General features: G+C 36.6%; 1 protein-coding gene across 1 annotated transcript in view; it reads right to left on the bottom strand.

Annotated features, from left to right (window-relative positions):
• The window catches only part of GALNT14 (polypeptide N-acetylgalactosaminyltransferase 14), a 171,111-nt gene extending 162,491 nt beyond the window's left edge, over positions 1-8,620 (bottom strand). The window contains exons 1-2 of the mRNA XM_015818526.1: positions 8,549-8,620; positions 4,739-4,908 (exon numbers count right to left, since the gene is read on the bottom strand). Of these exons, the coding sequence (XP_015674012.1) occupies positions 4,739-4,908; positions 8,549-8,620 (242 nt within the window). The remainder of the gene's footprint in view (positions 1-4,738; positions 4,909-8,548) is intronic.
• Positions 8,621-26,150: the final 17,530 nt, after the last annotated feature.

The raw sequence follows: 26,150 nt of genomic DNA, 5'->3' as shown, positions 1-26,150 counted from the left end.
TTGCTGCAAAAGGGGCCCAAACCAAGTACTGAGTACATATGCATGCTTATACTTTTCAGAGGTCCGATATTGTTCTATGTACAATCCTTGTTTTATTGATTGCATGTAATATTCTAATTTTCTGAGATTGTGGATTTGGGGTTTTCATGAGCTGTAAGCCATAATCATCACAGTTATGACACATCACGGCTTGAACTATTTTGCTTTGCATGTAATGAGTCTATCTCATATATTAGGTTCACCTTTTAAGTTGCATTACTGAAATAAATGAACTTTTGCACGATATTCTAATTTTTCGAGTTTCACCTGTATATAAGTATCATTATTTTTAACCTATTGTATTTTGTATAAATGACTCCCATATTTCATTATATTTGTCCATACAAAGTCTATGTCCATAGGAAATCCGCTCATAGGCAACAAGTACAATCAGGTCTCCAATCCATTGAGTGAAAGGAGCCGTATATTAATCTTTTCAGTGCTGCTATATTAGTCTGAATAGAATAGAATAGAATAGAATAGAATAGAATAGAATAGAATAGAATAGAATAGAATAGAATAGAATAGAATAGAGGAGAGAAGAGAAGAGAAGAGAAGAGAAGAGAAGAGAAGAGAAGAGAAGAGAAGAGAAGAGAAGAGAAGAGAAGAGAAGAGAAGAGAAGAGAAGAGAAGAGAAGAGAAGAGATAACAGAGTTGGAAGAGACCTTGGAGGTCTTCTAGTCCAACCCCCTGCTCAGGCAGAAACTGTATACCATTTCAGAGAAATGGTTGTCCAATCTCTTCTTAAAAACTTCCAGTGTTGGAGCATTCACAACTTCTGGAGGCAGGTTGTTCCACTGGTTAATTGTTCTAAATGTCAGAAATCATGGGAAGAGCACGGGATTGTGGTAAGAGCACAGGAAACCCATTTATGTTGTCCAGTTGTCAAATTCCAAGCAAGGTCAAAATAATGTTATCATCTGAAAAGTTCCAGCTTTACCTCTTCTATCTACAAATCAGTAGCAGAATAGAGATGAAAACTGGGGCCTGGTGACACAACCTGCAAATTTAGGGAGAAGGCACCAAGTCTAACTTACTTATTGTATTTTCCATGTTGCTTTCCAGTTTAATAGATTAATAACAAATCCAAGGTCACCAAACAAGGCTATTCTTACTTCACTTTTAATATTCTTACTTCACTTTTAAGACAATTTCTAAACCTAATATAATGAGTTACCCTCAGACAGCTAAACTAATGTAAGCAAACCAATTGTTTTCATATGCTGTCTTGAATGTGGTCTACAATAGAAACATTGCTGCCTTCCTAAGGAATAAAGCTGGAGAAATGGAAATAGGGCGCACTGTTTAGCCAAACACAAACACTTTTAATGCTCAACAGGACCCGTCGATGAGATGTGCTATGAGGTTCTAGTATGCACCCTAGTAATACTGTCATTTATGCAATATAAGATATAATGGATTCAAAGTGCTTAATCATGATTAAATTATGTATGTTTATAAAATAGTGATGGCATTTACAGGACATGACAGCACACTTGAAAGGTATTAAATTAAATTGCCAAGCTCACAGTCAATTTAACACATCTTGAACCTTTATGATAGCTTGTCTTCACCAGTGCTCAGACAAGAGAAGCATGAGGTGTTTCTTCTTCCCTCAAACTTGATGTCCTCCTATTCTATTAGAATAAAAAAACAGTGATTATTTTTTACAGAGGGAAAACAAGCCATAGTTGAAGAGATGAAAGATCTTTTCAAGGATCAGCAACTATCGGAAAGCCTATAAACGTGCAGGCATGACTCATTTTTAAGAAAACTGAGAGGTAAAGGACAAGATCCTCGTTGGAAGGTCCTGCATTTCACATATTCATTGATACCCAGAAGGAATACGAAGAGCTAGCTAAGTAGCAGAGGAGGCAAAATTATTCAAGATAATGTCTACAGAAGAGTAGCACACTGAGCTTTAATGTAATGGTAGTTTAAAATAACTGTGGTAGAATTTAGTAACTTCTATTCATGGAGTTCTAACTGAGCTGCTGTCTTGCATGTACTAACTCTGGCTAGCTGTTGAATTTCTCCACTATGACCAACTTGTTGGATATGCTGTATTTTGATGTAACTCAGCTAGCCAAAGGGCAAACAGAATTCAAGGAAGCATTAGGAAAAAGAGAATAATTGGCATATCTATGTGTATAAGATCTTATATATCTGCTTAATAGTATTCCAAGTATGTATACGGACATTAAAAATAAAGAAAAATGTAGTTGAATATTCTCTTAGAAAAATAATCAAAATATAAAATCTACTCAATGGCTGATTTTGAAGAAGAGTTGAAGTAAAGGATTTGTTTTTTAAAACACCTGTGACTAGGAAGGCAATACAAAGATCCAAATAGGCAAAAAAATTTACTTTCCAAAGCTACTGTATTTTTCCTGCAATTTGAGACAACTGTCACCTGCAATTCACTGATGAAAAGCAACTTGATGTCGATCTGTCTCCTCCTAATAGTTTACTATTATTTCATTTCCAAAGTTGGCAAAGTTTTGCTGAGCAAGAAATAATCACATCACATGCTTTGTTCATTCTTCTAATGTAAAAACATAATCATGCAGACTAGAGCAATTCACAAGGCTCTGGAGATCAAGCAAAGTAGAAAGGCTATCAGATCTTTTTAAAGAAAATTGTTGTGGGAACAAATGACTACAGCAAGTTCAGAGATGAAAGATATTTAAATCACTTGGAAACATGCAAAACAGAAAATACATAGACAAACCATTGTAATCAGGAAAAAATGAGCACAGATATGGAAATACATATGAGGATGGCATTCTGAGACCCTACCAATTTTTATGCTTTGATTTTTGTTGTTGTTGTTGTTGACTAAGATTGATCTCTTGGCCAGTATGACATCAGTTTTAACAACAACAAACAACAACAAGAACAGGGATACAATTAATTAACTTTTTTTCTGTTGTGTCCTGGGCCTGTTGAGGAAACTCAGCAGGCCCAGAAAGGTTGCAAATGGTCCCGGGCATTGTAAAAGCTGCCCGGGACCAGACAGAGCGGCGCCAACCTTGTGCACATGCGCAAGGCGCGAAAAGTGCCGTGTTCCTATTGGTTAGCACTATCTGGGTTCCTCATCCTATAAAAGGCCTGCGAGCCTTTTGCTCTTTGCTTGGAGTTGGAGAAGGAGAATAAAGAGCTATTGTTTTCCACAATGCATCTTCGTCAATTGCTTGCGAACCGAAAACACAACATTTTCTATTTCAGATCAATAGTGGTATATTTTTATGAAGAATTAGCTTGCCCCTGGTATGTTTTCAATGATTAATGTACATGTTTAAGCAACGGTCTTCATAAATGTTCTAGAATTAGGTGAACATTGAGATGACCAAGTCTGCTGACGTCGGATGAGGTCAGAACTAGAAACTTGAAAAGAATTTCTCCAAATTAGAAAAATAGTCATTAAAATGGCTACTTCAGTTCAATATAAGCGTTGGCCAATAGCCACTTTTATATCTACATAGCAAATTTTGGTTTAACCTGATATTTTTAATTATATTGTATCAGTGTTTATAAGTTCTAAAAGACATGTTCTTAACTTATCAAGTGATATCTTACTTGCATAAATTCATTTCATGCAATATTTATCAAAAAGCAGAAGCACCACAAAAATAGAGCTAATTTTTTTTATGCTGTTGAAGCAGTCATTTTTTCTTAAAAAATTAACTGAATACAAAAAACAATCAAACAAAAAGAAAACACAAACTTATAAAAAGAAAAAAGCTACACAAATCAACATACAAGACATATATTTACAAACATACATATATCAATTTATTGACGCCATGATTTATTACAGTCATCCATAGCTGATCTATATTTATTCATCTATTTATGAAATTTATGTGCCACCCATTATTTTCCAACTACTCTGGGCAGCTTACAGCATGACCGTAAATTGACATTAATCAATTCGGTGAAATAGTATGCTGTATTTCCAATGCTGAATAGTGAAGTGCCTTTAACTGCCTTTAACTGCCTGGACTGATCCCTGCAGTTCTCTAGGCAACATTTTCAAAAGTAGCTTGTGGTTTCCTTTTTCCTATGACTGAGACAGAGTGATTGGCCTAAAGTCACCCAGCTGATTTCATGTTTAAGACAGTACTAGAAGTCATGGTCTTCCTAGTTTTTAGCCTGGCCTCTTAACAGATACATCTTCTCAATCATTTTTTAATTTAGTAGAACATTTTATGTTCTACTAAAAATCATAGTACCTTATATGATTTAATCACACTCTTCTAATCACTATTTAAAAATATTTTTATCCTGCTTTTAATATTTTTATAAATAACTCAAAGCAGAGAATATACCTTGAATAGAATAGAGCTGGAACGGACCTTGGAGGTATCTAGTCCAGCCCCCTGCTCAAGCAGGAGAACCTGTACCCTTTCAGATATAGCCTCTTCTTAAAACCTTCAGTGATGGAGCACCCACGACTTCTGAAGGCAAGCTGTTCCACTGGTTCCACCTAATATTCCTCCTCCTATTTTCCCCACAACAATAACCCTGTGAGTTGAGTTGGGATGAGAGACTGACTGGCCCAAGGTCACCCAGCTAGCTTTCATGCCTAAGGCAGGACTAGAACTCAGAGTATTCTGGTTTCTATCCTAGTGTCTTAACTGGTAGATCAATCAATGCACAATCTAAAATATGCAACTAAGAAAATGGGATACCAAACCTGTGGTGCCTAGTATCATGGATGGCACGATCACTGGGCATCCGTTCACTCTCCCGTTGGTTAAAGGCATACAGTCGATATGGATCCTCTCCGCCTTTCCATCTCCGAACACTCAGATATTTTCTTTCTTCAAATTGATCCCAAAGATCATCCCAATCAATGTCGGAATCCTGTTCATGCATAAACATAGATTCCATAAGAAAAATAAAAAGTTGGAACTGAATGGTCATGCTTTTCTTGTTTTTAATTTAAGTTAGCTTCCTTGGACAGTTTTGAGCAAAGATAGGGTGTCCCTTTTTTTTTAAAAAAAAAAAACTAAATATTATATAATATAAATAGAACAGTTAACAACCACGTTCTTGTTCATACAGAACATCATCATTTCAAAAATAAGGTTGTGCATTTGAAAATACCTATTTTTTTCCTTAAAATTAAAGAAAGTACACAGAGATTCATCTTGCATTGTGAGAACCAGTTACTGTTTTGTATTCTGGCATATGCTTGTGGCTGCAAAGCAGAATGCATTATACTGATGTTTGAGGTCAACATAACTCGGATTTAATCAGCTGAAGATCGAATGCAGGTAAATCTGTTGAATCAATTCAGGGGACATTTTGTACATAGCCACAAGCAGAGTTAGGAAAGAAATCTGTTTTTGTCACATTTTATATGATACAGCCTAATTTCTACTTCCTAACCTAACTGCAGACCAGAATGTAATTGCCTTTCAGTTTTGGCATCTCCATATTTTGTGAAGATTAGGAAACATGTCACACTAAACTATATGCATTTTTGTATGTATTCTCATAATATCTTTTTTCTTTTCCTGTATTACATCCAGACTATACAACACATATACTAGAAGAAATGTAATGTGTATGAAGTAAAAGTATAATGTGTATAAAATAATTCACAAATCCGAGATATCCAGTGGGGTGGGGGGCAAACTGTGAAAACAGCATAGTGCTATTATGGTACAAGTTCCTTTCCTATCAGACATGTATCATAATGTTGTACACATGTATGAAAGGAGAGACGTTTGGACCACAAAGATGTCATTCTGCATTTAATGAAAGTGATGAATCCATGGATATTTCTGTCATAAATTGATAGCAAAAGGGACTGATAATACTTTCATTTGATATCTGAAATCTGTAGAAACCAATCTAAAACATTTCAAATAGTATCTTTTTTTTAAATAGAAGGCTTCTCAGCAAACACAGTGCTACATATAAAAAAGACAGATGCAATTAGCAGCAGATGCTTTCAATCCAAAAAGTCAAAGCCATGATCTATTTATACAAGCCCAGAAACCGCAGTAAAAAGAAACAGAATGTTTGCACACCATAAAGTATAAGAGACAAATCAGTTCCAGGTGATAAAAGTTCAGTTTCATGTTGGCTACCAGCCAACTTGCAGAGAGAAGAACATTTTTTATTTATTAATTAATTTATCTATAAAATTTATTGGCCACTCATCTTACCATAGGGTAACTCTGGGTGGCTTACAGTTACATATAAGCTAAAACATAAACAGTTAAAAACAAACATTAAAACTAAAGACTGACACAGCCATATCTTTAGGCCCTTATGAAAAGATAGGAGGTTGGGGCCTCATATCTGGGGGCAAGATGTTCCAGAGGGCAGGAGCAACAGCAGAGAAGGCCTGGACCCCACCAGCCAGAATAATCAGGCTGACAAGACCCACAGCAGGACCCACAGCATGCCTCCTCTGCCGGCACGAGTGGTACAGGCCAATCCCAGTGGGGTGAGATGGTCCCTCAAGTAACCTGGACCCATGCCATGAAGGGCTTTAAAGGTGATCCCCAATACCTTGAATTGCACCCGGAAGCAGACTGGCAGCTAATGCAGCTCGTGGAGCAGTGGTGTTTATATTTAATTATTTTTCAGATGAATTTTTATTACATTCTACCAAATCCATGCTGATTATCAATCTGTGATCCACTTAACAGCCTCTTCTTTAAAAACCTCACTGAAATAATTAGAACTCATAGAAACCATCCACTGAGTCACCAAGAGTTGAAGTGACTGAGTCCTTACACAATGACTCCCAGAAAACCAACAATATTAAAGGAACACAGAAGCAGATATGATCTTAAGAACTTCAGGATCAATCCCCACTTAATCATGAAGTTCTCCCTAGGTTATTTTCTGCTGTTATTTTCCAAATAACTGACCCCACAGAATTGTTGTAAAAATAAGAGTTTCCAAGAAAAATCATATATGCAGTTTTTTCAAGGGAGGACAATATAGATATGCAATAAATGAATATTTCTGCTGTTTACTTCTTTAATCCCCTAATCATTAGTTTTATTTTTTAAGATGCTTGGCATATAATAGACAATACATAAATATGATAAATGATCTGGAAAATCATTTCTTAATATGGATCACAGTCTACGATGATTATTCTGCTGGTTGTTTCATCTGGAAAGAATATATTTAATTTATAATATCTCCAAATGATTTCTACAAGATAATGTAGATGTAATCTGGGAGACACATGATTGGAGTCAAAACTTGCTCTATGTCACATATTATCAAAGAATCATATGGCTTTGAAGTCTTCTAGTCTGACCCCCTACTCAAGGCAGGAGTAGTTACACCATCCTGTACAAATGGTTGACCATTTATTTCCAGGTTAGATCTCCCTCTGATGGGCTTTCACCCATTGCTTCTTGTCATGCCCTTAGGTGCTATGGGTAATAGATTGATCCCTTTTCCTTTTGATTTTCCCTCAAGTACTGGAAGATTGCTATCAAGTCTCCCTTAAGCCTTCTCTTCATTAGACTAAACTTACCTAGTTCCTTTAGCCATTCATCCTAATATTTAGCCTCTACACCCCTTATTACCTTTGTTGCTCTTCTCTGAACTCTTTCTAGAGCCTCATCATCTTTTTTTATTGTGGTGAACTGGATGCAGTATTCCAATTATGGCCTCATTAATTCTGTATAGAGCAATACTATCATTTCCCATTATCTTAATTCAATTCCTTTGTTGATGCAGCCTAGGACTAAGTTAGCCTTTTTGGCAGCTGCTGACACTGCTGACTTATATTAAGTGGTAGGCCACCAGGACATCTGTATCCTTTTCACGGTCAGTACTGTTGAGCCAGGTACTGCCTTTTCTTTACCTGTGCATTTGGTTTTGATAGGCCTGTGAACTCCATCTGGTTGGATAGGGCTATATTAGATTATATTAGATCCCTCAAGTCTGTCATGATCCTTCTGAATCTTGAATCAACTTCTAAAGCAGGGGTGTCAAACTGCTGGCCTGTGGGCTGGATGTGTCACAGCAAAACCGCGCCCACCCCATTGCCAGCAATGGGGGAAAAGTCACGATACGTCGCAACACATCACATGATGTCGCAAGTTTGACACCTGTGTTCTAAAGTGTAATCAATTCCCTTCCCCGCCCCCAGCTTGGTGTCATCTGCAAATTTGATGAGCATTCCTTCAATCCCCTCATCTAGGTCATTTATGAAAATTTTGAAGAGTATTGGGCCTAAGGCAGAACCTTGCTCAAGTTCAGCTGAGTGTGCATGTGCAAGTGCAATGGCTCGCCGCTCGTGTAAGTTGAGCTGGGTGCGCATGTGCACGCTGGCTTGCTGCTCATGCAGCTCCGTTCTGAATAGGCCCTAGCCCAGTAGTGGGCTGCAGCTCAGGGGTTGGGGACTCCTGCTCTAGGATTTCCATCCATGGAATCCTTCCTACTCTCTCTCTCTTAGTTTGTTGAAGTCAATTCTCTTAAAGTCTAAAACATTAAACTGACTTTGTTCAGTTACCTATACCTGTATGGTGAATTCTAGTATGACATGGTCACTCTCATCCGAAGTTCCCATGATTTTCACTCCCTCAACCATGACATCCCTATTAGTTAGAATTAGGTCCAGTATAGTTGACCCTCTAGTTCCTACCTCTATCTTTTGGAAGATAAAATTATCAGCTAGCTTATCAGGAACCTGTTCAATCTCCCATTCACTGCAGACTTTGTTCCCCAGTTGATTTCAGGGTACTTAAAGTTCCCCATTACTACAGCGATGTGTTTCTTTCACACTTCAGGTAACTAATTTGCAAAAGGTTCATCTATTTCTAGTATTCGGTTGGATGGTCTATAGTACACATCTATAGCAATATCATTGCTTTTGCCCCTAATATTCACCCAAATTCTTTCAAGAATGCTCATCCTTGCTATCCTCTATTTCGGTACAGCTATAGTAATTTTTTACATATAGTGCAACTCCTCTTCCTCTTATGCTGAGTCTGTTTCTTTTAAACAAATTATATCCTTCTAATAGTATATTCCAATCATGGATTCCATCCCAGCAAGTTTCAGTAATAGCAACAATATAATACCTGCCCTCAAGTACTAGGACTTCAAGTTTGTTCTCCATATTTTGAGCATTAGTGTACAGGCACCCCATGAACTCCATGGTCAAGTAGGGACTTGAAACAGAGACTCCCCAATCCATGTCTGGTATTTAAACTTCTGTGTTACCCTAGCTCTGTGTACGCATTACTGTTTTCAAGGAGAAGCAGAGCCACAGTTGCACTGATAGCCTCAAGTCAGCTTTACTTTCTCCTGTATGAGTAACAGTGAGTGGCTACCAATTGTTCCTCCTAAAAGGAAAAGCAAATTACTGCATTTGGGTCCTAGACTGAGAAAGGAACAAAATACTCTTATTTTATAAGGAAAGCCAGCCTATTCCACGTATATTCACATATATTCATTACATCCTAGTAATTCACATCTCACTAATAAAACTAAAAAAAAAATACTCATCAGATCTAGAACAGCAATATTTCTTGTTTATATATAGCTACCGTAATAGTAGGCATGCCTGGGAGTTTTCATCTAGGATATGGCTTGATTACTTCATATTTGTCCAGCTTTTATATCTTAACTTTATTACCAGCAATTTTGCAAAAGGCAGAAAAGCAATGACTTGTTTTCATATCCCAAGGCAAGTTTGTAATAGAAGGGATCATTTTTTTGACTCACAGATTGAGCACATTTGACAGGGAGAATAAATATGAACTGTCACTATGTCATCTTTTTCAGGTCTTCATTCTTATATCTTCCTAATTACCCTACTATAGTTGCAGACGAAAATAATCTTCAAACTAGAAATCAGGAGTTGAAATTAACTTGGACCAATGGTTCTAAATTGATCCACTGTCTGGATTCATCCCATCCCATTAATAATGTTATTAAAGTCATTTACTTTTTAGGCCACTCCACTCTATTGGGATATTTATTGCAGGAGAGGACCAGGCTGGGCTCAAGGGAGGGGAGGGGTCCAACGCTTCATAAATCACGAGTCCCTGCCCTGCCTGCAAGAGATCTAAGTCCAGCCCACCTTGAATGTCTCTCTTATCTCCCACTCATTTCTCTTAATGTCCAGTCAGTCAGATCTTTGTAGAGAATTTAAGCTTGCAATAAATCTTTTTACTCATTTGAACTGCCTGAATCACCTGATTTCCCCAGTGCTTGACATTAATCTGACCAATTAAGGGAAATGAATGGGAGATAAGAGAGGCATTCCAGTTGGGCTGGACTCTTTTGTGAGTATGCAGGGACTCCTGACTTATGACGTGTTTGACCTCCCTCCCTCGGGCTCAGCCTGGTTATCTCCTACACTTATAAGCAGAAAGATTACATGCAATTTATCTGCTAGCCTTTGGTAATATTCTGTAATTGACAGAGTTAATTCTTGTTTTAACACACAATTTAAAATCACAATTTATCAGTGAAGTAGAAAAAACAAGATGAGCTGCATCAAGTAAACCCTGAAAATGTTTAAGGTTCACAGAATTTATGAAACCTGTAGACAGATCTCAGACACAATATTTTTTTCAAGCAATTGTCAGAACAAAACTAAAACATTTATTTTAAAGTGGGCACGATCCTGCCAAAGGTAAACACATTATACTTCAATTTATTTTAATAACAAAGTTAAATGTGGCTTAATTCCCATTAATCAATTCAGTTTCCAAATGCTTAACTTGGAATAAATTGTAACTAATGTTTTACCATACATTTCAATTGTCTTGTTAATGTTGCTATTTGCAGTGTATTACTGCAAATGCTGGTATGTTGACCAGCATTTGCTACAAAAATTGAATATAAACTTTACAAGGAAAAATAAATAAAAACACATCTATTTAGAAGAGCAAATACTTCTAGCTGGTATGCCAAAGGAAAGATCAAAATTCATACAAAGATTTAAACTAACACACCAATCATATACAGTCTTGATGAATTACTCAACCTTTCTGAAGGGCAAAATATAAGAAAAAATATAAGTAAGAAAAAACACAAATCACTTATTTAATGTATTTATTAAGTTTATATCTTGCCTTTATCCAGTTCACAGACACACCACATTCCCTTTTCCAGTTTTTTCTTACAACCACAACTCTATGTGATAAGTTCTTCCAAGCCACTCTTGAACTTTGGTTTTTATGTTCCTAGTCCAATGCCTTAACTACTAAACCACATAGGATATTCCTAAATGTACATTTCAACTTACTGCCTTTCTCAAGTAACTTACAGGTTAATCTCCACATAATAATTTGATGGAATAGAAGAACTAACTCAATATAGGAGTTTGTATTCAATGACTTTCGGATAACCCAGCAAATTGCTATGATTGGCTTGAACTCATAATTGTCATTCAAACCAGCAGACAGCTTAACTGGTCCCTGACTACTGATATTGGGAAAGGTGAGTAATCCTTTCTCTCCAGGATAGCAGATCAGTTATGGATTACTGGATAAGATCTTCATTATAACATTTCCACCATGTATTATGTCTTCTTTCTCTCACGTTGAATTCTGCCTGGGGACTTATTTAACTGCTGTGCAGAAATCCAAATGTAATTTAAGATAATCTATCTCATGTTAAATTCCATATTAGCATGCACCAGAGAAGGATCAAGCCAATATTCTATTTCCCTTTTTATTGTCTTCTACACAGTTCTTCTCTCAATGTATTAATTTTCTCTCATGTATTTTCAATACTTTCTTTTTCACCGAAACCAGTCCATTTTTTCAATGCTTGCAGTTTAATAAGTAGTATTAATTATGCAAAGCAGTGAATTAATAAGGAATTTTGGGAATCAGGAACAGCCTCAATAAGGGAGAAGGGAAATCTTTACCATTCCAAAGGAACAATCAGTTTCACCAGCTGTCAGAATTAAAATAAAAATACATTTTGCAATAACTCATTTATCTACAAAGTCAAATTAAACAACCAGTCAAAGAGATTTTGCCACTCAAAATTAATCATTTTGGACAGTAATATTACATTTCTGTTCAAAACATAAAACTACGCTTTGTATTAAAGAATATGATGTGTTCATACAGCCAAGTACAATAGCTCTCATTGTCTTCAAATGGGAGAATTCACAATATCAATAGACCACAACAATAGACTACAATATATTTGAAGCAAAGATCTTAATATGACTATGAGAGTTCTAGTTTATCCCAAGCTCAAACCTACATAAAGAAAAAAACAATTTCTACTTTCCCAGGACTGAGTGTTATTCTTCTCTAAATAGTTCGTCCATTTCTTCTTCTAGGTTATCTTTTTTATTAACTTAAAAGGTTATGCCTTTTAAAACTTATATCTCAGAAACGTTTAAGGATGTTCATGTGCTTGTACAGTTGTACACATAACTCAGTTGTACACTAGCAACTCAGAAATGAAATATAAGCAGTTTAACATTTTATAAGCTAGATACTGGACAATTGTGGAGATTCAACAGTATTGCAAAACATTTTTAGCCAGAACAATAAAGTTGAAGATATGTAAAGTAATGTATATATAAATCACATTTATATCTTCCCCAAAATATAAATTGACTCTCAAAGGTGCACAAAATGGAACAAACAATACATGGTAATAAAAATCAGAAAAAGTTTCAATTATAAAGGGATGGATGGAGAAATGGACTGGTAGACTTGGAAGAATCTGTTAATATAACCTTAAAATAAAGAAGAAATAGCTCATCTGGCCATGCTCCCAGTCTGGTCTATCTCACAAGGCTGACAACTATCTTGCTAGTCTGAAAATACATTTCTCCCCTTATCCCCTTTTAAGCCCAAGGAACCAGGGAGGGTCCCTTGCCCTACTTACATTCCTACTGCAGGTTGAGTTGCCTTATATGACCATTTCTTTGACTGTATCTTTTCTTCCTGTCTCCCAAAGTCATTCCCATATACCATTACAGGTCTTGACATACAGGTCAGTGACTGGAATGATCAGTGTTATCTAAAACCTGATTGATAAGGGTCTAGACTAGTATTTCTCAACCTTGGCAACTTGAAGAGGTATGGACTTCAACTCCCAGAATTCCCCAGCCAGTACAGCTGGCTGGGGAATTCTGGGAGTTGAAGTCCATACCTCTTCAAGTTGCCAAGGTTGAGAAACACTGGTCTAGATAATCTGCTTCCTTTAAGACACTTTGTAGTTGGAGCTGAACTAGTATCTCAACAATTTTTGTCAAAAAGGAAAGGTTGAAGACAGGGTAGTAGTTGCCAACACATGTATATCCAAAGAGGGCTTCCCCATGAGGGATGAACCATCATTCAGGGAGATTCAGGGAGGAACCTACAGATTCAGGGAGGAACCTACACCCACCCATACAAAAAACCCCAGGAGTACACCTAAAAACCCCTAGAGTACACTTTATATATTTCTTCAGAGGTAGCAGGTACAAAACAGATCTAGATGACAAAGTAAGATCACCACCCAGCACCCTGCCCAATCACTACCCAACACCCTGCACAAGTGGGGAGAAAATCTGAGCAACTTTACTGGCAAAATGGTGAGCAACTTGGTCACAGCAGCCAGAGGCAAACTCAAAAGAATAGCTCTTGCTCAAAAGCAAAATAGCCACCTGGAAAAGACAACAACAACAACAACAACAACAACAACAACAACAATAATAATAATAATAATAATAATAATAATAATAATAATAATAATAATAATAAGTTCGAAGGGTCCTTGAAGGTCATCTAGTCCAACCCCCTGCTCAGGCAGGAAACCCTATACCATTTCAAACAAATGGCTGTCCAGTCTTTTCTCAAAAACTTCCAGTATTGGAGCATTCACAGCTTCTGGAGGCAGATTATTCCACTGATTAATTGTTCTAACTGTCAGGAAATTTCTCCTTAGTTCTAGGTTGCTTCTCTATTTGGTTAGTTTCCATCTATTGCTTCTTGTTCTGCCTTCAATTGCTTTGGAGAATAGCTTGACTCCCTCTTCTTTGTGGCAGCCCCTGAGATATTGGAACACTGCTATCATGTCATCCCTAGTCCTTCTCTTCATTAAACTAGATATACCCAATTCCAGCAACCGTTCCTTATATGTTTTAGCCTCCAGTCCCCTAATCATCTTTGTTGCTCTTCTCTGTACTCTTTCTAGAGTCTCAACTTCTTTTTTTACATCATGGTGACCAAAACTGGATGCAGTACTCCAAGTGTGGCCTTACCAAGGCATTGTAAAGTTGCATTAATGCTCCACGTGATCTTGATTCTATCCCTCTGTTAATGCAGCCTAGCACTGTGTTGGCTTTTTTGGCAGCTGCAGCACACTGCTGGCTCATATTTAAGTGATTGTCCATTAGGACTTTGAGATCCCTCCACAATTACTTCTATTGAGCAAGGTACCACCTATACTATACCTATGCATTTGGTTTTTCTTGCCTAAATGTAGAACCTTACTTTTTTCGCCATTGAATTTCATTTTGTTAGATAGCGCCCAATGTTCAAGTCTGTCAAGATCCTTCTGTATCTTAAGCCTGTCTTCTGGAGTGTTGGCTATTCCTGCCAGCTTGGTGTCATCTGCAAATTTGATGAGTTTCCCATCTATCCCCTCATTCAAATCATTGATGAAGATGTTAAAGAGCCACCGGACAACCCCCTGCCAATACAGTACAAGAGAAGAAGTAAGAATACTTTGCTCTTCTTATCACCCCATAGGTTAGGTTTGAACATAAGCTTACACTCTTGTTCAGTCAAATTCAGTCTTCATTCTCCTCCACCTATATTCTCATATCCTTTGAAGCAATTAGGCATTGTTGAATATTCAGTTTAGAGATCCCATCTACTTAAAACTGTCTAACAGCAATAATGTTTTCAAACAAGGCGACAAATGAAAACACAATAGAGCTATCACTCATTGCTAAGCCTTGGAAGACAAAGTTTGGGTTTCATATTAATTCAATGTTTTCACTTTAAAAAAATGTTAATCTTACAGGAATTCTGCTTGGGCAGTACCTGCTTATAAATTTACTTATGAATCTTCACTCTGTGTATGTGTATCAGGGAACCAGGGCAAGACCATCTCAGGTCATACCAATACTGAGCCTAGCTTTAAAAAGCTCTCTGCAAACACTCATAAACAGAATGTAAGAACTATATCCTTCTTCAAACTAACACGTCTTTCAGATAAACTTATGCCTCACTGCATGCACCTATTCCCAGATGTTGTCAGCAGAGACAACACATGTCAGGTGCACATTACATCTCTCAGATTGGTAGTAAAATCCAATACAGGCAAGGCTTTAAAACAATAAACTACAGAGCTTTGCCAACTCTTGTTATAAATAAGAAATTTATTACTATGGGAGCAACATTTCTCTGCAGCCATTATTATGTGCACACGCTTTATTTTTTCTGTAGAAAATCAGTTCAGCTTTATGGGGATGTATTCATGGGGAAAAATTAAGTCAGCTGGTGAAATTAAATGTGTGAATGTAGCAATCACATAAAAGTCAGCTGTAATTTCCTTGATTGTGAGATAGCATTTTGAGAAGAGAAGTATATGCACACCACAAAAGCATTTTATGTGAATTTAATATTGATTGCAAGTTGCCTGGGTACTAATCTATTCATCTGTTCATTTTGCATATGTGTCTATCAATCAGTAGTAATAGCAGAAGCGGCGGTAGTAGTGATATTGCTAGTTGCACATATAAAATCACAGAACTGTAGAGTTGAAAAGAACCATAAGCATTATCCAGTCCAACCCTTTGTAGTGGACAAGAAAATCATCCATGAGAAGTAACTGTCTACCCTCTCCTTATAAATCTCTGCAAATGATGAACCCACATCCACCATAGATTGACTGTCCCCCAAGATTGAACATATCTTATTATTGGGAAGTTTCCCCCTATATTTAAATTAAACCTAGCTGGCTACATTTTATATCCATTATTTTAGATTCTAGTTTCTGCAGCAATGGAAAAATAGGTCCTGACCACATTTATTTATTCATTCATCATATTTATATGGCCACCCATTTCACAAGCAAGTAACTCTGGATAGCATACAAGTTAAAAACAATACATACAAACAAATATATCTTCCCTGTAGCTTTCTTATCCTCTGAGACAGTTGATATCTGTCAGGCAAGTAAAGTGCTCAGGTATCTGGTTACATTTGCAGACAATAAATGATAAAACCCTGAATAGAATTTGAACAGATTATTTTTGTAAGAGCTATTCTGACATATCCAACCATAACAGAGAACCATAGCTCCTGAAGTCCCCATTCCAAAGCACTTTTTACATTAAATCAGGAACACTGTTGACTTCTTGTGTTCTCTTATATAGCACATAGCCATCTGAGATACAGGAGAAAACTACTTCATGAGTAAGCTAGATTCACTTTACTGAAATTGAGGATAGGCTAGTCAGGTACACTGACATAACTGAACATTTTTTCCTATCTCATATGGGTTTCAGATCCCTTTGAGCTATAAAACACACTGATCCCACATACTTATAGATGTGATAACCATCCCCCTTTTTATATGGCTCTGGTTTATAAGATGGAACCCCCAAAAGCCCACATGGACATATTTTCAAGGGAAAAAATATATTTCCATCTGCCATCAAATATTTTTCCCTCAAAGTAAATAGAGATTTTCCTTGATGAAAAGCATGTAATGAACATGGATACACATTGATTTCACAAGCAAACTTGCTTATCAAACATCAAACTTACATCATAAACAGCTCCACATGGAACTGTCCTTGAAGGCCACTCAGAAGAATACTTGGAAGCTATAGCTGCTCCAGAATGCAGCAACATGGATACCGGTGCATGTGCCACAGTATGCCCTTCTCCCCACCCCAGAGAGGAGGTCAGCCTCATCACTCCTGAGCTCTCAAAAGTCCCTCAAGACATAGTTATGCCAGCAGGCCTGGGAACCCCAGGGGACAAGTGAATTAGTGAAGTGGATCCTTTATTACAAGGGTTCCCAAACCCCAGTCCGTGAACCGGTACTGGGCCACGACATGCCAGCAATTGGTCCGCACAAACAAGCAAAGCCCTATCCATGGGATGTAGGCAGCACACAAAACCACGCACTCTCCGGTCCGCGGAAAAACCTTTCTCCACGGAACCAGTCCCTGGTGCCCAAAAGGTTGGGGACCTCTGCTTTATTAATATTCCCCCGGCTATTATTTTCTTTTTTATTTAGTTTTGCTTTAATAGTTTTTAATGCTTTTAAATAATTATTATACAATGGTTTTAGGTAATATTTTATATTTTTTATTATTTTACTGGATTGTTGTACACTGCCTAGAGTCATTTACCATGACACGAGTGGCTATATAAATTTGACTAATAAATGCACACACACACACACACACACACACACACACACACACACACACTATATTGAACCTATTGCCTGGAGAAGCTAAAACTGATAATGATATAGTTCATCTGATGACCAAGGAAATTTGTATTTGATCATTTCTTCAATGAAAAATACAGCAATGCATTCAAAAAAATAACAATTTTCCTCAACAAGAAGGAAAAAAACAAAGTAAAGGATACATCAAACTGTCAGATTTGCTATAATATGAAAAATAATTAACAGTAAGCCCCTTAGGAATCCATTAAACAGGACAAAATAAAGATTTAATGGTATAAGATTTATTATTTCACAACAGAAGTCAGCACTGCTGAATCAGAAATTAATTTGGTGGACTGAACCCAGTTCCCTTTTCTCTGATCTCCTTTTCCCTCTTCCCATAATTAAAAGTAAGAAGTGTTGTTTTACCGGATAAATACACAATGTGTTTTCATTTTTCATTGGAAAAATGAAAACACATTGCCTAATGTTGCCATCTGTGTACTAAGTCACACACCCTCCCCTTCAAAAGTGACTCCATTTTGACACAAGATTTTTGACATCCTCCCCCAGTAGTGAAGAAGCTCAGCGAGCAGATGCTTCTTCCTTTACCAATTCACTAAGTAGCTTCCGTAGAAGCACCTGTGGTTTAAACTAGAAACAAATAGGAAAAAGAACAGAAAGTCTCACGCTGTGACAGCCCATTAAAATTGAATTGTTCTCATATCAGTGACATACATCTGTGTCTGCCTCTTAAATCAAGACTTAGAAAGAAACAGAGGGTGGGGGGGAAGAGCAGGTCATTAGCAGTAAAGACTACAATTTTCTGGCAATAGTTAATGCTTTGTTTATATGGGTTACTACGAATATGACATTTTAATGGCACAGTAATTGTGTGATTACAGTGCAACAAAATTGCGATAGCAAGAATGGAGCAGGTTGGAGCAGTGCCTGTTGGGGTTCTTTAGTTTTCCCTAAGCCTAAATGTAGAATTTCCATTGGGATTGTCTAACCAAGGAATACTTGGCCTCATGAATGTCTACTTTTACACCACAATATTGTCATCAAGTTCCTTAGTTAGTCATATATGCCACAGACAGAAGTCAAATCTTTTTCTCATGTTACCCCCTAATGGCTTAGGGTTTGTTCATATTACGCCTGAAAACCTGGAAGCTGGACAGTATCTAGAACTGTCCATTCTTATATTTAAGTATTAGTCTAGAAATCAAGATAGGACAGGGCCTGAAATATCTCCTCTTAATTTCACAGAGAAATTCATATACCTTTCAAAACTGAATTTGTCTGAATATTATAATGCAGTTCCATTAAAATAGATGTAAAAATGTGTATGTTAGGAACTAAGAAACACAAAATGCACATATTAAATTCAGTACTATCATTTTTAAAATGTATTTGTTCAGGAAATTGCTTACAAAAATGCATACATTTACCATAATTGCAAGGTTTTCATGTCACTGCCCACACTAATGTTGTCAGCGCTGCATGAGTCCTTAAAAATTCTTCAAAAAAAAAAAGTATGGTTACCAGTTCTAAAAACATTGCTCACCCCAGTGTAAAGGGAAGAGTAATGCTTTCTCTGGCTTCATTGGTGCATTTCTCAGGCCAGTCAGCTATCATTCACAGATCTTAATATCTTAGTGCTAGAAGCATAAATTATATCTTTGACTGTGCATTATCCATTTCATAAGCCATTAAGAGTTGTAGAAAGAAAATATGGAAATGTTGGTGATTTAGCTATTAAACATTCTTAAGTACAGATGTCTGAAACAAAGTCAGATTTTATGTACAGTATATGTGATTTTATATAGAGTATATATGTGTATATGTATATGTGGTGTATGCATTTCCTTTTGTTATTAAATGTGATCCATATATACATGTGCTGCATCTATACACTGACATAAGTTACTTAGATAATTGGTTATAGAACTGTAGTCATAGACACAACACCTCTTCTTGCCATCATGGATTTGGTTCACAAATGTGATCACACGTCTGGCATCAGTGTGAATGTCTTGCAAATTATGCTGCCATTCATCAGGAAAAGAATCTTAAAGTTCTACCTGTCAGAAGAACTCTATAAAGCAAAGTCCTTCATAAGCCTTTAGAGAAACTAGTTTATCTTGTAAAACATAATGTAGCAAACTATATAAGCCCCATTCTAAAAATTACTTCAAACTCTCCTACATTGATTTTCCTCATGCTCTTTAATTGATTCCACATTTCTCCAATTATTTCAGAGTGTATTCTCATGCACTTGAGAATGACCAGACTTACACATATACATACACAGAAGCACCATCTTTTGTCTATCAGTACACTGGAAAGATATCTACTTGAGCAAATTTAATCCTTCCTTTTAAGAAGAAAAGCAAAAATATGGATTAATGGGTTTCATATGCTGAACATATGTCAAACTGAGTTGGAACTGAGAATACATTTTTCACATTCAACTCATCCTCCATAATTTTTTTATCTGAAACCTGGCAGCTTTCAGGATGCAGATGAGCAGCTTCAAAAAATGAATAGCAAACTCAAATTCTTTTCTGATGAAATATTCAAAGGTGGAAAGAAGCCATTTCAAACTTTTTAAAAAATGATGAGTCCAAAATTCAAAAGATGAATTTTCTGGAAAACTAGGTGACTACACATTAAAATGTACACCACTCTCTTATGGAGCTGCCTAAAGAAAAAATATATATTTTCCACAAAATATGCTATCATTTCCTCATGATTTTGAGAATGATTGATAGCAGTTATACGGTAATTCCCATCCTACAGAACAACAATACTGGGCCTGTTAATGACAAAGAATATGACTTGGTAATTTGATAGTTACACAAAAACTAAATCACAAATCTGTATCTCACTTATTTTGGCCATGTCATGCAGGGGTATTCATTGGAGAAAGCAATTATGTTTGGAAGAGTTAGCAGAAAAAGGAAACTATGCCACCAAAGACAATGGTATCATCAAAGCTGACATCAGCCAGAGCACAGAAAAAACGAAAGAAGTAATGCAAGATTGGAAGATGTGGAGAGAGCAGTCCCATAGAATCGCCAAGAGTTGGACACAACTGAATGGATATAATCAGCATCAGCATCACAATAACTAAATTTGCCAATTCCAATACATCTACAGACAATCTTATCTTTTCATTCTGATGTCTCAGTTAGAATACGAGGACAGTAAATTTGGGGTAGTTTCCTAATTCCCCATGCTGGAATCAGTACATACTTCTATATTTTGTAAATTTAATTAAGACTTGTATTTGGAACAAAGATACTTTATGTTATAGCTGTAGCTGTTTACAATTACCTCTTTTCATTTTTTTCTTAATGATTCTGTTCTTTTCTATGGAGGAGTTTATATTGCTTATATATCATTTTCATGGTCTTTGCCTATTTTCTGTAATTTCAGTTTTTGTAGTATGCTTGACAATGCAGAAATAAAAAGAGGATAGTTGGTGATCAAAAAATGATTCTATGCTTCTTCAATTTTATATCATTCATCAATTACCTCCAAGGTCCCTTCCAACTTTTTATTATTATTATTATTATTATTATTATTATTATTATTATTATTATTATTATTATTATTATTATTATTATTATTATTATTATTATTATTATTATTATTATTATTTATGTAGCCATGCTATTATTTCAAACATAATACTACTACATGATTAGCTGGAACCAAGTTGTTTTGTATTTTGAGTCACACATTAAAAATATTGTAAACATTCTGTATTTCTGGTATAATCCAAATTTACAGAAGCAAAATTGACAATCATATTTCTCATCGAAGAGTCCAAAGCTAATACGATCAGAAATATTCTATATGCACACAAAATATTTCTATTTCCTTCTTCCCTTCACGTTCTAACCCTAAGGGAAGACTTTCTTACTTGTCAACTCACCGTTGCAAATGCTGCTTGTGAAACATGGACCAGGAAACTACAGTATATTTAATATACTCATTCTGGATTATGATCCTACTTAAATTTCATTAAAATCACTTTCACAGTACAGATGTCATTGGCTGCGGAAAAAAACTATACTTATTTTACCTGTTTGCTTATGTTATTTCCATCCTGCTTCTCTATGACTGTCCAAAATTAAAGAGAAATATGAGGGAGAAAAAGAAAATTGCCTATATCAAATAGTGTATTTAAAAATGATTCAACAGCGAAGTGATTCAGACCATGTGAGAAGACTCATTTGATACATCTCTGCTATTCATTAAAATAACTGAACTCCTTTTTCTGGCTTCCACATTTTTAGAAAAAGATGGCGATAAGGATGATGACAATGATGCTTTAAGAAATCCATACATTAAAGTGTATGTGCCTTTTAAAGCATCTACATCTTTTTTTTAAGAAACCTGAAAAGGTTGGCCTTCATTAATGAATGTCAAAGAGATATTGTTTGCATACTAGCTAGAGTTGCAAAGCATATTTTTTTTAACTAGAAATCAAACAGAAATCAAATGTTAGATTCTAAATTATGTTAAAATGAAACGAGTCTTCTTTGTGCCTTCCCTTTCAGTCATAAAGCCATGGAGTGAAAGCATGACATCATCTGGTCTCACTTCTGTTATACAACATCCTACACTGTGCACAGCTGCAAAGATGCAGACAACACATTCAGTGCACTGATGAAAGATTATGGATCCCTTTTTCTTACATGGAGAGGACACCTAAATTGAAAAACGTCTCCCCCTCCAGTTCTGTTGGACTGGTTTGAAGGTTGCCGGGGGGTGGTGGGTGGGTATGGGTGAAGTGAGAGAGGCATGCAGTACAGCTTTAAAAGAAGCAAGGAAGAGGCAGACAAAATTGCTTCTGCAGCCCTTGAAATTAGATTAGACGTCTGCTATGCCTGTCTAGAAATCAAATTCAAACAGAAGTTTCCAGCTCCCAAGTGCTTTCTCTTCTCAGTGACGTATTATATCATGTCTGCTGTGCTGACAGAAATCAAATGTTAGATTCTAAATCTAAATCAGAGGAAAGTCAGAGGAGAGAGGGAGCAGCAAAGTTCAGCCAATCAGTGCACGCAAAGTTAGCTAACACATGAAAGCAAGGAAGAGAGAAATGGGTACAAATGTGTTAACTATAAGAGAGCCACTTCAGTGCACAGGTTAAGGCATCTGGTTAGAAATTGTGAGACTGTGAGTTCTAGTCACACTTTAGGCTCCAAGCCAGTTGGTTGACCTTGAGCCATTTATTCTCTCTCAGACTTAGGAAGGAGCCAATGGTAAACTACTACCAAAATATTGCCAAGAAAACTGCAAGGACTTGTCCAGGCAGTTGCCTGGAGTCAGGACTGACCTAAAGCACAAAAAAGGGGGGGCTTTAGGAACCTGCCCCTATTTGGGTCAGTATAAAGACCCTCTGAACGCAAGCCAGATATTCTTCTCCTTCACATGCCACCTTTCTTGTGCTTTCATTTATTGCACATCCTCGAGTTATTTATCCTTGATACCCCATTATATATGTCACAACAAATGCACCTGCCATTCTACCTTTGCAGCTTCCTTCCTAATTATTATGGCTACAGCATAACAAACTGACCATAAACAGCCTATCAACAAACCCCCATGTATTCTGGCCATCTGGAAGAGTCATTCTCTGAGACAGATTTTGTGAGGTACATTATTACCTTGCTACAATTCCTCAGATAAATTTTCTTCCTCCGTCCCCACCTTTCCCTAATATGAAGCGTATATTTTTTTTTCCATCATTCAAGAATGCTGAAATTAAGAGACAATCTTGCAGCAAGAATTCTATCCCTGCCTTTTATACAAGTGAGATTTCACTATCATCCACCTTGCTGGTTTAACTGTAGAGCTGTCATCTAAGGCTATTATGGCATTTAAAAAGCTCTCACAGCTCCCTTTGGAGAAAACTACTTGACTGAATGCCAGGATATTCCTTATAAAGACAGTCAAAAGGCAGCTAATTTAAGATTCTCAGTCCAATCCCACATAGAAGCCATAGGTTCCTTCCACACATACAAAGACTGGACAGAAACATCATTCCTAAGCATTCTTAGCAATGCCATAAGCAAGTCTGTGGTAACATTTCTCCTCTGGCCTTGTAGAACATAGTTTGAAAAACCTGCCCTGTACCACACTAGCTTTTGCCATGCCAGGTTGCTGAATAAGAGAATATTCTCCTGCAAAGTCCACATCCATATTGACACAAATGAAGTAAGATTTGGACACCAGCAAAGATGTACAGTAACCCTAATTTGAATACTGTTCAACTGTGAGCTGGTCAAAAAGTCTGGCAGTTGCGGTCCTAATACTGTACATCTACAGAACATCACATTGAGCAAGGACTAATTTGACAAACAAATTTGCTCTAACATGTAAAAAATTATTGTCAAAACTTTTGGAGGATGGAATAACAACTCACATAATCTTCATGTTAGGCCAACAATTTAATATCATGCATATGTGCTGGACTATGGGTATAATTATTCTGACCACTGGCCATCCATTATGGTGCTTTATGATTATGTCACCTAGCTTTCAGGAGTTCATAAAAATACATTTATATCATATATTAGGATTGGATTAGATTAGATTGGTTTCATCAAAGACTACCAAATATCATGGATGTGCTGGAACTTCAAATCAATTCTCATATGTTGTCAGGCACATTTCTATCTGTTGCACCACAACAGTTTTCACAATGCATAAAAACTGAAAACAAGAAGACTGCTTTGGATGTATTTTGACATTCTATCAATGACAATTTTGCAGACTATTTAGTTGGGAACAGAATATATATTCACACAAAGTGGCTAGATCCTTCATATATTAAGACTATCAATTACTGCTGATTGTCTGTTGACCTTTTATATTAACTATTCTATTATATTATGTCTGCTTTTTAAAGCCTTTAGACATTAATATATCAATAAAAAGATAAATGCCTATCCATAAGATCATTGTATATAGCCAGGGGGCATTCAAAGTTATGAGTTATCAGATGTTTGCTAAAGAAGTGACTAAATACTGTACAATTAAAGGAAAGCAGGTTCACTAATAATCAATTTTCAACTAGATTTACCATTCATATGCCTCAGTAAATCTCAAGAGAGCCCAGTCTTCCATGTTGTACATAAATCAGAATTAAATTTCTGATGTTTACTTTAAAAAAGCAGTCCCCAACCTTTTTGGTACCAGGGACCAGTTTTGTGGAAGACACTTTTTCCACAGACCGGGGGCAGGGAGGAGGAGCAACCCAGATCCCTCACATGTGCAGTTTAAAGTAGGTTTTGTTCTCCTATGATAATCTAATGCCTGGTGATCTGAGGTGGAACTGAGTGGTTATGCTGGCACTGAGGAGTGGCTGCAAATACAGATGAAGCTTCACTCACCTGCTGCTCACCTCCAGCTGTGCAGCCCAGTTCCTAACAGGCCACGGTCCATGGCCAGGGGGTTGGGGGACCCTTGTTTTAAAAAAATGCAAATTACAGGAAATAACATACATCTAGTCCTCAAAACTAACAAGTGTTTGGAGGAGAAACACAATCACTACATTCCCACTGTTTTTAAACCATTCTGGTTCCTTTTAGAGTTACTCAAATCATTAGTTTGGGGGGGTGGGGGAGTTGGGAGAAACCAACTCATATCAAACAGGGCAGAAAAGTGAGATGAAAGTTATCTATGTTTCTATTTATAGTATGTCCTTTTTATGGCAATACATTCAGCAACTCTATTTGAAGCCCCCAACATCATAAGTTCTAAGGACCAGTCTGGATTCTTCTTCTAAACAACGTATTTATCTGGACTTTCTAAGAGTGCCAATATTAGTCCCCAATTAATAGTTGAAGATCAAATGACAAAAATCCCTAAGATTAACTCCATCCTTCATTTTATCATGTACTTTCTGTTCTGAAGATTTGACTCAATAACTCTAATTCCAGGTTAACACATCGCTGGGTAGCAATAAGCTAGTTAAACTTAAGATGGTTTATTTATTATGCCTTGGAGACATGGTCAGGCCTATGTACCCAATCTCAGTTTGGAAAAGCAACAGTGAAGCAAATTAGCACAGAGCAGTGGGATTGATGCCAGAGACCTCTAATGTTTTACCATATTGTTTGCTGGCACTTCATTCCAACTTGGGAAAGGCTGATAAAAGAACCAAACATCAGAAGATCCATCTTGACTTTGATTTTGTGAAGAGAATAAAAAAAATCTAAGATGAAATATTAGTACCTTCACTGAACTGAAGAAAACTGTCATGTGTCATTGCAGGCTATAAAAATGTAATATTTTGTGCTTAATTCTTAGGAGTGGAAGGGAAAAAAAGAAGAGGATGATCAGCAGCAAAGCGGATAGACTTAGTTACAATGGTGATGGGTGAACTATTGGAAGATCTGAAGGATTAGATTAGGGCAGATCATCATAGAAAAAAAATCTATATATATGGTCAATAACAGTCAATGCCAATCTGATGAAACACAATCAATCAATCCCTAGGAATATTCTTACTAATATTGTGTTTGTGAACAACCATGTCCTGAGCTATGTGGCAACAATTGCCCATTCACTGCTATTGTTAAAAGCTAAGAAGAGTCCCAGAGTTACAGGCTAGATATTGATCTTAAAAAAAAGCCCTCCCAGAATGCAGCAATGGCAAGACATTTCTGTACTAAACAAAAACAAGCCCCCCAACAGATACATCCATGAATTCACTA

This window comes from Protobothrops mucrosquamatus, unplaced genomic scaffold (genome assembly GCF_001527695.2).
Source record: "Protobothrops mucrosquamatus isolate PMUCROS unplaced genomic scaffold, P.Mucros_1.0 scaffold_138, whole genome shotgun sequence".
NCBI classification, from domain to species: domain Eukaryota; kingdom Metazoa; phylum Chordata; class Lepidosauria; order Squamata; family Viperidae; genus Protobothrops; species Protobothrops mucrosquamatus.
This window is presented reverse-complemented; position numbering and strand designations above follow the sequence as displayed.